Source organism: Clupea harengus, chromosome 4 (assembly GCF_900700415.2).
Source record: "Clupea harengus chromosome 4, Ch_v2.0.2, whole genome shotgun sequence".
NCBI lineage: Eukaryota > Metazoa > Chordata > Actinopteri > Clupeiformes > Clupeidae > Clupea > Clupea harengus.
The window spans coordinates 28,808,003-28,820,502 of NC_045155.1; the positions used below are offsets into that span (position 1 = coordinate 28,808,003).

General features: G+C 48.3%; 1 protein-coding gene across 1 annotated transcript in view; it reads right to left on the reverse strand.

Moving 5' to 3' along the window:
- Window positions 1-12,500, reverse strand: part of LOC105900107 (hematopoietic progenitor cell antigen CD34-like) — a 26,380-nt gene that overhangs the window by 12,021 nt on the left and 1,859 nt on the right. The window contains exon 2 of the mRNA XM_012827360.3: window positions 569-733. Within this exon, the coding sequence (XP_012682814.1) occupies window positions 569-733 (165 nt within the window). The remainder of the gene's footprint in view (window positions 1-568; window positions 734-12,500) is intronic.

Consider the following 12,500-nt stretch of genomic DNA (forward strand, 5'->3'; position numbering starts at 1 on the left):
ATTGCAGTGTCTAAAGCTGTTCTCATAACAAGCACAGGGTACATTGTAGAACTTCTGCATCAAAATAAGGCCTTCAAATTATGTGTTAACATGGGGGAAGGAGGAAATAATTGGACATCTAGATGTGGGTAATTGGTAAGGAGATCGGTCATTATGGTTAAATACCATTGTATAGCAGATCTAGTTGTTCTAGGGAACATTTAGCAGATGCAGGATATACACTTCATCAGTGTTTGTGTTCGTTCAGGAAACTGAGCCTATGTCTCCTGCAACGTTAGCGCCTTGTGCTACCAAGATGCTACACATGATGCTAAGACAGCTGCTGATCCCAAAGGGACTCTCTTGAACTCTCTCACTAGTCAAAGCCAAATGTATTCATAATGCACATTTAAAAACAACTGACGTGGACCAAAGTGCTGTAAAATTAGATCACAATAAAATAAAAAATGAAATAAAAAACAGAAACCAAAGTTTGCACTTGTCCAGTAGCACAAGTCCTATCCTCTCTCCACCCACTTCCTCTCAGCTCCCCCTGTTTGAGGTTGAGCCTCACATCTGGAGTCCTTACCTCCAAGCGGGAAGATTGTGGGAACCGAGATTTCGATAGGAGTTTGGGGGTCCCCCCCGGGAGCATCAGTGGGGTCCCCATCACCCCTGGCTGGGACGGCGGCGGAGTCAGTGACGGCGGGGGCGTCAGTGGCGTCAGTGGCAGCATCATCCTGGCAGAATCCACCTAAGGCAGGGAAAGAGGCATCGTCAGATGTCTTTGCGGTTCCGTTACAAAGCATATTTACATTTAATCATACGGCAGATGCTTTTATCCAAAGTGACTTACAATTGAGGAACAACAATCAAGCTTCAGTGAGGTCTTCTTTGAAGTGTTCAGTACTAATTCTAACCTGACAAAAATTGATCGACTCTGCTATGTGGAAATACATGAATTTATATGATTCCAGCGTCATTCTGCTGCTATCGGGAATTAGTCATGAGTGCATTTCAGGTTGTCTCCCGTAAGGATTCACATGGATTGGTGGTGTCACATATTAGCATTAATACACATCAGTAAATACTGTATTGCAGCTAGCTGTTCCTCCTGGCTAACGGAGAAAGACTGAACTGAGACTCGTCTCTGCAGAGAAACTGCAGACTGTAACCACAACAGGATCTGAACATGCGTGCTGTCTCACAGCACCACGCAACCACACTTGGCTCATCACCGCCATTCCTAAAACACGCTGCTCTTTGCACCATTCATCTGGATTTATCAGAGGTCAAGGTCACATTCAAGGCAATTTGTTGCACAGCCAGACAGCAGTAAAACACTCCTCAACAACCGCCAGCGCTCCACGCACGCGACACCAATTTACACAGAAAACAAAACTAAAATCACATAGTAGTATTCAGAAGGCCAACAGCAACAGCAGGGACAGAGAGCTTTTAAACCTATTGGTCCTGAATTCTTGGCAGAATGTATTTGCTACCAGATGGAAACGACCTTGACTTCACCAGATCTGGGCCAAGCCTGGGCTGGAGTCATGTAGTGTCCGGGAGGCACACACACACACACACACACACACACACACACACACACACACACACACACACATACATGCCAGGATAAAGCAGGCCGCCTCGCGGGTGGCAAACGGGAAAGGGTCACATTAAAACAATTTGCCCTTTTGGCCTGGGTGGGCTAATTTGGACTGTTTGCTCAGGCAGCAGGGGCAATTAACCTGAGAGTGAGGTAATGCCCCCTCTACAGGCGGGGCAGATAGGCACCACGCCACCGCTGAGGCTGTGACCCCAGACTAACCTGCCCCAATGCTTCCCCCAAGGGTGGAGCTCCTCTTTCTAAATAAAGACACATTCCGTCTTATTCTCTCTTAAGTAAATGACTGAGAGGAAACCTGCCCACATGGTAAGGGATTGCCTCCAGACAAGGTAAGATCACGGATGATGTACCTTTAGTAAGTATTACAACATTCCTCTGTCTTTCGGCCTTTTTTTCACCGAACCGTATATTGCTCTCAGTACCACAGACCACTCTTCATCGACTCCACTTGCCAAACCACAGGTTTTTTTTTCAAGCGACAATAAACTGTCAGATTAGGCACCCTAAAGCCACCTGTTGGCCGACTGACCACTTCCTCCCATGCCACCGGGCAGCTGTGCATTCCGGAACACCCAGTCATTCCCACCCGGTGGGGGCGGTGCCTAACCAGTCAACACCAGAGACGCCTCGGAGAACGCGCCGCCGGATCAACGGAACTGCAAAGACTGAGGGAAAAACGACCGGTACGTAATGAAGTAGCTAAAATATCGTGTCGTAGTCTGGTCAGGGAAATATGTTGTTCTCCCCCCATCTGAATTGATTCCTGCCCTAACGGTTTTGCCAAGTGAGCAGGTAAATCATATATTTTAATGGACCCGTCTGGGTGGAACAACTAAAGCTTTTAAAAATGTTATTAAAGCCCGGGGCTTAATCTTGCTGGCCAGCATCTGGGAAACAAAATATTGATACAATAATCACTTGAGAAAAGAGTTCATACCACAAAACAGCCAGCCTCGTCCAAAAAGCAGATCTCGCAACGCACATGAATCACACACGCGTTCTCACGATAAACAGTCTTCCATGCTCATAAACAGCCTGGCTTTATGTACACCACAGGTGTTTTGTCACTAGGATCCCCCGTCTCACACACACACACATACACACACACACACACACACACACACACACACACAGGCTGTTGGCTAGGATAGCCCACTTCTCCTCTGACTAAGCCTTCCCTCTAACTGGTGTGGTCAATCGAGTCATCATTCATTTGATCTGGCGGAGTGGCGGACTGGAGTGTGTGGGAGTGTGTGTGAGACTTAAAGCGCACTGGTGACAGCTCCCAAGCCGGCTGCGGTTGCCTCCATCGTCCGCAATAACGCCGCAGATGTCCGATCCTTGTCTGGCTTTTATCATAGACAAATAAATGGACCTGGGTGCTCGGTTTAAGATGGCTCTTTTTGGTGAGGGAGTGGGAGCGTTTGGTTCAATTATCACACTTCAGGTTTGCCGTTTTTTATTGAAAACTGCTAAAATAAGGGACGGTTATTGTGGTTCATTGTCATTGAATAGTATTCAAGCAGATGGGTGCATTGGAACACATGTGTCTTTTGATAGTATCATAACTCACACACACACAGACACACACACATACACACACACATGCACACATATATGCACACACACACATGCACACACGCACTCGCACACAAAGGAAAGCACCTATTCCTCTGTGTCAGGGCTGACGCAGACTGGGAGCATGGACAGTTGAGACATACGATTAGTTCATTTTTACTGGAGCCGTCGCCATAGCAAGCGGGGTTACCATAGCAGATGTTTGGGGCCCCGTTCCCTAACTTTGGCTTGTGGATGTAGTGCTATCACAGAGCCAGTAAAGGGGGGGGGGGGGGGCTCTGGATGATGAGGGCGGTGATCTGTTATCATTGTGTATGTGTGTGTGTGTGTGTGTGTGTGTGTGTGTGTGTGTGTGTGTGTGGATGTCTGAACTGGAGCCAGGTCCCGCATTTGGTTTCGCTTCACTCCCAGACCTGACATCCTCCCCACTCTGATTCCCTCGTAATACAAATACATACGCACTCAAGCTCACACACACACACACACACATACACACACTCTCTCTCTCTGTCTCTCTCTCTCTCTCTTTCTCTCTCACACACGCACGCACAGAGATACATGTATACATGCCGACACACAAACACACTCACACATGTAAGCATATGTAGGTAATGATAAACGTGTGTAAAGACACACACGCGAACACACACACACACACACACGCACACACACACACACACACACACACACACACACATATATATTGATGTTTTAGTGTGTTTGCATTTCATCTACACAGCATCTACACATGTTCTTTCGTTCTTTAGGTATTTTCCCAGAATGTGAAACACGGAGGCCAACTAGAAAGCCACTCACACTGGGTCAGGTCTATCCGCTCCGGCCCTCAGGCAACCCAGACCATGGAGTTCCAAAATTCCTGGCCCCTCTCGCATAACGTCACCGCAGCCGCAGAACAGATTAGCGTATTGTTCTCTTAAACACTCTCCTCTGGACGGGGCATGAAATGTGGTCACCAGATTCTCTGGAGCTGAGCTGAGCGAGCGAGCGAGCGAGTGAGTCGACGCAGGCTGTTTGTTTTTGTAGACGCTGTCACAGCATGTGGCATCATGCTATGCAGCTGCGGCGACTAAGCTGGCAGCCCTGGGAAATAGGGGGGAAGCCAGGGCCGTTGGAATGTGACAGTGTCTATGTGCCCGGATGACGCCCGCAGAGCCTGGGATGGATCGGCTCCAGCCGCAGCTGCGATCGGGTTAAGCTTGCTGACAATAACCAGACAAACTCTGACAGAAAGCATGTTCGGTTCTCCGTTCCTCGTGTTCAGGAAAATACCAGGCATAAAACGAGGAATCCCACGTACTAAATGACTCTGGAACCGATCTGGTTCAGGTTAGGCCCAACCTGCTTCTGGACTAACTGAATTTAGGGGTCATATAACTCTCCAAGTAACAGCTTCCACTAATCCCCCTTAAAATCCCCCCAAAAGCCAGGCTACTGATGATTGGTTTCATTGGTGATTAGTCGGAGTCTCATTTCCTAGGCTTGCAAAAAACCACTAAACCCTTTAACACACAACTGCTTGCACCTCAGTGACAATTAGGAAGGGCTGACTTTGAGTGTGTGGACCAGGACGACGCAGGCCTACTCCCACCCAGCACCTCGTCACTCAAGCGAGGTGTCAGGCTTTGGGTGCCATCTTTTACATTCCAGTCAATCTTGATAAGGAGAGGCCAAACCTCCGCTAAGACCTCAGTAGTCATGGCTTGGAAAGATTAGCAGATCTAAGCGCGCGTGGTGTGGGCGCGTGTGGGCGCTTCAGCCGTGCTAGTAGTCTTGCTCCTAGTGGACTCTACTGCCTGTGATGTGGGCGTGTGTGGGTGCCTCAGCCGTGCTAGTAGTCCTGCTCCTAGTGCTCTACTGCCTGAGCTCTTCTCACTTCTCACCACGTGTCTAACAAAGGGGTCCGCTCCCAGCCTCCCAACAGGGGACAGAGAAAGAGAGAGAGAGAGAGAGATAGAGAGTGAGAGAGATAGCCATCTCCCAGATAGCCATCTTTCCACTCTCCTGCGAAGCCCAGAGAGCGGGAATTGACTGGTGACGGCGAGACCAAAACAAACAGTGCTGCCCTGGCAGGGGCAGAGAGGCGCGGGGGATGACGAGAGGTTTACAGTCTGCCCTTGTAATTACCCCTGTGCACAGTCTCCACAAACAGGGAGGGGTTCTCCCTTTCTCTCTCTCCAGCTTTCCACAGATGGGAATCTCCTTGGGGAGGATTTCTTAATCTTCCACCTCTTCCTCCTCCTCCTCCTTCTACTCCTCCTCCTCCTCATCATCATCATCATCTGCGTATTTTCACTCTGGAGTCTTTGACGTCAGCGGTGATTTAGGCCGGACCCCGGCCCTCCCCAAGGGGCCCCTCTTCAGCGCTCCACCCAAACCGCAGAGGGAGCACCTTGGCTTTCGTCACCTGCCAACCCCTCCTCCTCCCTCCTCCAGATGACTCTCAGGCTGACTTGGCCTTCCTTCTCCCTGCTATTTCAGACCCCCCCTCCCCCACCTCCCACCTCTGCTCCCGGAGTCTAAGGAATGACATTCTGTGTATGAAATTCCTCCCAGGACCCCAAACCCCTTGGGTGTGCCAGAGCTGAGGAATGTTTGGCGGAGTTGAATACCTTCGGAGTGAGCCCAATGAGTTCACTAACCCTCTGTTAACCCCACCTATCTCCATCTCTGACCCCACCCAGGGTAAAGACAGCTGTTTCACTTGTGTGAGTTTTGGGGTCTGCTAATGAAATACTAAATAAGAGTATCAGTTACCAGTCAAAGAAAAAACGAAAATGATAACTAAAGTGTCTCCCTCACGTCGACCGGACCTGGCTTTGGACTGGAGTTCATTAGCATTCCATCCGAGCGGATTATCCAAAACACATTTTACGCAATGGAAGTCATAGCGTTCGAAGAACCTATACGCTGTTGGAATAATAATAACATTATTTATGTTCCTGAGTGAGATGGCCGCGAGAGCTGACTTTATTAATCTGCCCAAGCCCCACCTATTTTCAAACCAAACAAAAACAGAGTGCAGGAATTAACTGAATTAACTGCCATCGAGGAACGTTATCCTCTTACAACCTCAAACCGAATTTGACTCGTGTTGAGACTGAGTCTCACTGATAAATACCTCAGCTTCAGCTCAAAGTACTTCATATGAAATTGAGAAAAAGGTCTGGCAATGACGTTTCTTGCTACAGTACGTGACCCACTCGATTATGGGACTTGCATGAGAGATTTGATTTAACCACTGTCTTTCCTGCTTTTGCAAAAGAATGACCTGAAGGGCTGCGAAAGAATATTGTACAACATGTCACTGGGAAAAAACACACTGTGATCTGCGTTTTAAGGGAATGAGTAATTGGCTGCAACTTGACTCTCCCCGCTTTTTTGTAAATGCCCTCTTCAGAATGGGTTCAAACTGTAACCTAAATCTCATTTTCCTTAGCAACATACTCATCTCATTATCAAGAAGAAGAAAAAAAAACCTTTGCCCTGAAAAACCAGCTGCCTCGAAAACCCTGTTTTTGACTGCAAACTGTCAGCGCCAGAGATGGTTTGTTGCCACAGATGGTCGATGGACCATTTCCAAACCCTTGTTCTTCAACATCAATGCTTGGATTGATGTATGCGTTGAGTTTTTTCTCTGCCCATACGTTGTATAAAAGAGAACAAAAGATGTTGAGCCGTCTTGCCCACTCCGCGTTTCATTGTAGCCTCGGCCTTGGCCTTCCTTCCTTTTGGCCAACCATAACAAATCTGTTTTTTTCTTTCTTTCTTTCATTAAAAGAGTGAAATGATTAGCAATGTAAGGGTCTTGTTGCTGTTGGTGGCAGCAAAAGGATGTAATCTTATGTTTTCAATTAAGGAGCATTATAGCATTGTAAAGAACTGCCCACCGTTGCGCGGTTTGCAGGACTTTAATTACCCTGGGCAATTACCCCAACAGTGAAGGGGGGCCCGGCCAGGGAACTTTAAATCTGTTTATTCCTCAGGGCAAAAAAAACCCCAGCAGGCGCCAGAACTCAAAACTGCAGGACTTTCTGACTAACATGTTTTATAGATACTATACTACTGCTATCAGTAACTGTTTTTCTTCTGTGCTAAGCGCAGTCTGGCATGTGTTTATAAGATGATGCCTAGGGAATTAGATAAATATGTCACATTACAGGGCCTCGTGCCCTATACACGCCATGGAGTTGTAGAGCTTCTCCTAATTGCCGTGTTCGTTTCTCTCAACAGGCTCGGGCTCAGTAGCTTAGCGGTTAGCGTACGAGGACCTTTAACACGGTGGTTTTGCTCACTTTAGTTTGATTGCTGTGCACTATTTCTGATGATGCAGGCAGTAAACTCTCCCAATTTCGATGTTTTCAAGTTTCCACTCTGTAACTATGGGCTAATTTCACTTGAGTGTTTTGATTCAGGTTCCTGAATAACTCAAGGACAAGAAAACAATATGGCGCACATGTTCTCTCTAGCTCTCTCTCTCTCTCTCCATCCCTCTCTCTCTTTCTCTCTCTCCCTCTCCCTCTCTCTCTCTCCATCCCTCTCTCTCTCTCTCCCTCTCTCTCCCTCTCCCTCTCTCTCTCTCTCCCTCTCCCTCTCTCTCTCTCTCTCTCTCTCCCTCTCTCTCTGCCGTTAAACCTCTAACAGCTGTAAAACTGCTGGGTGATGCCAGGGGAGTGAGGAACAAAAGCACCAGGCACCAGAACAGCAATAATGGAACACGCCGATCTGAACGCAAACGGCTCGTCTGTTATTCATTAGGGCTGTTTAGAAAAGTAAATATTGTTGCTAGTGAAGGCCTCATTACGCTGGTCTCCGATAACTCCCTTGAGTTCTGCTGATACTACGCACACATCTGCACTGAGGTTTATGGGTGTGTTGAGTGAGAATCTATCTGTGCGAATCACATAATGGTGTGGTCAAAAGTGTTTGTGTGAGTGTGAGAATGTGTGTGTGTGTGTGTGTGTGTGTGTGTGTGTGTGTAAGGGGGTGTCTGTTTGCCTGCTGCTTTCATCCCAAAATGTGCATCACATCAATCCAGAGCCGCACCCAGCTGACAGATGTAACTGAATCGACGCATACGCCTGTGAGAAAAGCATATACACTGAACTAATTTCCTTGTGTGTGTGTGTGTGTGTGTCTGAGTGTGTGTGTGAGTGCCTGTGCTGTTCTCCAATACTCCCAGTGGTGTCATCCCAGAGAGGCTCCCAGCCTCACTCAGTGCTGACTGAAGGGAGTTATCCAGCCAAGAGTTACAGCTTCACAGCCCCACGCCCCTCCGAAGAGAGGAGAGAGAGGAGAGAGAGGAGAGAGAGCGTCGGGAGTTTACCAACACGATGTGGAAGCAGAGGAATGTCAGGCAGCCGCCCAGAGCCATGAGAACGGCAAGGGGCAAAAATTCAGCTCCTGTTTGTGTTGGCCAGAGACGCCTGTGTGTGTCTGTGCAGGAGGATGATGGCAGATCTACCCATCCACAGATAGAGGGGCTCCAGACTTATCGCCCGACTCTACAACACCAAACCCCCCCACCCACCCACCCACTCACACACACACACACACACACACACACACACACACACACACACACACACACCCACCCGCACACACACCCACACACACACACACACATCCTTCCTCCAGATCCACACACTTTCCCATGTCTCTCTCGACGTGCCTCTATCCTGGGCCTCTGCTGTGTGTCGTGCCATATCATAAAAAAAAAACTTATGGAATGTGGCCATTTATGACACATGGACTTATGGACAGGAACTCACCCCCCACCCCCCACCCACACCCACACACAGCTCTGCATGGTGTCAGTATGAAGCTTTGTGTGTCCCTCTTCATGCACTCGTCATGCTAGCAGCTGCCCTGAAAGACCTGGCTGTTTTGGCCAGGGCCATCAAAATGCCAGTCTAAGCCCCTCACACAGAAGGTCACTTCTCAAGCAGCCTCTAAAGAAATGAGATTTAAGGACTGGTGCAGAATGGAAATCCCCCCATTAGGAGGAGGGAGTGCTGCTGTGGAGGTCCTCTGGCTGGGGGCTGGCTGGATTCTCAAGACGTGCGTTAGTTTGGTGACTTACTGCCACTGACTAGAGCTCCACGCCCTCACTGTCACTTGGCACAGTGACACCATCAGGGGATGGAACAAAACACACACGCACGCACACAGACACGCGCAAACACACACATCGTCATCATCTCCCAGGACATTAGGTGTGTCTTGGAGATGTAGGGGTGTGTGAAGCAGTGCTTGCCCTTCCATCCAGCACACACACACACACACACACACACACACACACACACACACACACACACACACACACACACACACTGATTAATTAAGCACAGCAGAAATTTCACAGCCCGTTTAGGACTTATTCCATGATGCCCAAACAGAACCAGGCGTCACTGCTTGCTGTTTGCTGCAGGCCATGCGCTCATTGGCATAGCCAGGAGGTGGTGTCATGGCTGAGCTTGAGCCAGGGGGAGAAACGATGACTTGAGCTCTGGCTGTGTTTGAAGGAGCGCGTGCCTGGATGCCCCTGTTAGCCGCTGGGCCTGTTAGCTTGTGTGGACACGGCTCAGAGCAGGCACTGAGGCCACGCCACAGGTCGAAAAAAGGGTTAACCCAGACAAACACTTTTGCAGCTGGCCAGCACAGCACAGCACAGCACCACATGACAAGACTCTTCCTCTCTTTCTGCCTCTCTCTCCCTCGTTTCGTCTTGTCTTTCCTTCCGTCCCATCCTCCCATCCCAACTCTTTTCTCTCTGTTTCCACTGTTTTGGTCTTGGCAGTCCACTGCTGTGCCAAAGCACAGAGCGTAGATCCTACATCTCGTTGGTGTACACGTGGAACCGTAAGGGTTCTGCTTTGGATGCACTGTTCTAATGTGGACCTAACCGGTAACAGTAAGGGTTCAGCTTTGATTGAATGGTTTCCTAAATGAACAAACACACACCTAGCCTTCCTGCTTATAGCGAAAAGAGGACAGCATGGCAAAAATTCTGCTTTCAAAAACAAGAAAAAAAGTTATAAAATGGGGGATATATTACTTAAAATAAGCAAAATGATCACAGGACATTTGAATAACCAACATTTTTTTTTCAATAACCCAAATATATCTTAAAACTAGTGTGGCCAGACTAAAAACAAGTACATTTGTATTGATTCTAACTTTGACAAAGCAGTTTTGTACTAGTTTCAAGCATTGACTTGCTCAGAACCTTATACCTTATTAAGCTAATTAAGGACTGAAACACTTGAAGCGAGTGAAATGCTCTAACATAAAAAATGCCTGGTAAGAAATATCTTGTCAGACAAAAAAACAAGCATATATTGCCTTGATTTAAGATATTTCATCTTACTAAGATTAAAATTTTTGCAGTGTGTGAGATTGCCTTTTCTTACAGGGATGGATATGGCTATCTGTCCCCTCTGCTGCACTGGGCTCTGGGTCTGGGTCTGGAGAGGAGGTCATGGGGTTTCTGACCAGCTAACAGGATTGTGTGCCTCACTGCTCACTGCTCACTGGCTGGCGTATCGAACACAAACACGTAGCATGTTTGCCCACGCTAGAGGAGGGTATGTGATCGCTGAGAAATCAGTTTATCAGTGCTTTTATCTGCACAGGGCACCATGCTTCATGTTTGGCTTTTGGCTCACACAGCCACAAAGAGCTCATTTAGAAACAAAAAGAAAAAAAAGAAGAAAAGAGAGCTGGAATCAGCTGCCCTTTTGCCTCCCAGGCCTGATGACATCACTTGTGCAAAATTCACGATGGCATTGATTAAACCTTATCCAAAGCAATTAAAGCCCCAGTACAACACCAGGGCTGTGCTCCGGACTGATCCAGCACTTGGAGGCATACAGAAAGACGGCTAGCCAGTCTGGTCAGGGAGAATGGAAACGCATTGTCTGTGAAATGCCAAACAATGAGGCCTCTTGTGATAAGACCCACAGTTGACGTCGTTGTCTTTATTAAGCGCGTTGATGGAGAGTAAAGATTTATGAAGGTTTATTTTCAAAGATAAGGTTGAAGAGCAGTGCTGGCCCCTAGGGTGTGGTTGAGGCGTCGCTATTCCCGTCATTTATAAGTTTCAGAATAGAGTGTGAAACAAATAAACAGCAGCCCCGCGTGCCAAGGGTAGATGCCTTTAGCAAACACTAGCAGATGGCTGATGTAGTGTGAGATGTGTGTGTGTGTGTGTTTGTGTAGTGTGTGTGTGTGTAGTGTGTGTGTGTGTAGTGTGTGTGTGTGTGTTTGTGTAGTGTGTGTGTGTTTGTGTAGTGTGTGTGTGTGTAGTGTGTGTGTGTGTGTGTGTGTGTGTGTAGTGTGTAGGTCTCTCACTGGGTGTGTGACTGCTAATGATGCTGCCGCTGCTCGTACTGCTCCTGGATCAGCCCACGTGGGCTCCTCCTGTGCGGGAGTCACATGGCTGGGCTGCTCACACCTCGATGTCAACAATCTAACGTCACGGTGCGATCGGCGCTGTGAGCCCTCTGTGGTGGCGTCCCTCTGTTAATCACTTTTGATTTGGACACCGTGACACATAAATTGACACATGGTACCTAAGGAACTCTGTGTTTTTTTTCCAACATTTTCTGCAAATATGCATCTATAAACTGCTAAAAGCGCAGCTTCAAAGCTTAGCAAAGGTTAGCTTCTCCTTCAAACTTCCCCTCGCTCACGTCGGCCCACACAAGCACTGCCCTGGAGCCTTGAAGCTAATGGAGCTAATCAGTGGGGCGGTTCCTAATTACATTTCCTTTTTAATCGGAGAATCTAATAAGCAGCTGAATCGAGGGCTGTGTGTGTATGTGTGTGTGTGTGTATGTGTGTGTATGTGTGTGTATGCGCACACTCCGCCCACCCGCATGGCTGCTCTATGTTAACATTGAGAGACCCTCTCTCTCTCTCTCTCGCTCTCTCTCCCTCTCTCTCTCTCTCTCTCTCTCTTTATCTCCCCCCTCCCTCTCTCTCTCTCCCTCTATCTCTCCCCCCTCTCTCTCTCTATCCCTCTATCCCTCTATCCCTCTCTCTCTCTCTCTCCCTCTATCTCCCCCCTTCTCTCTCTCTAACCCTGCTGTAAAGTCGTGCCCTGGCGACCCAGTACTACCAACTCCTACTGGTTCTCTCCGGGGCAGATAGATATTTCTGGTGCCATGCTGAGTTGACTTTGGTGCTGTGCTGTTGGACTGACCGCTGGCCTCTGTTGAAGTTATTAAGCCCCGCCAGACCTCGAGGTCTTCCTGTCGCAGGATCCCGTCCAAACCTGAGGCTGACCTCG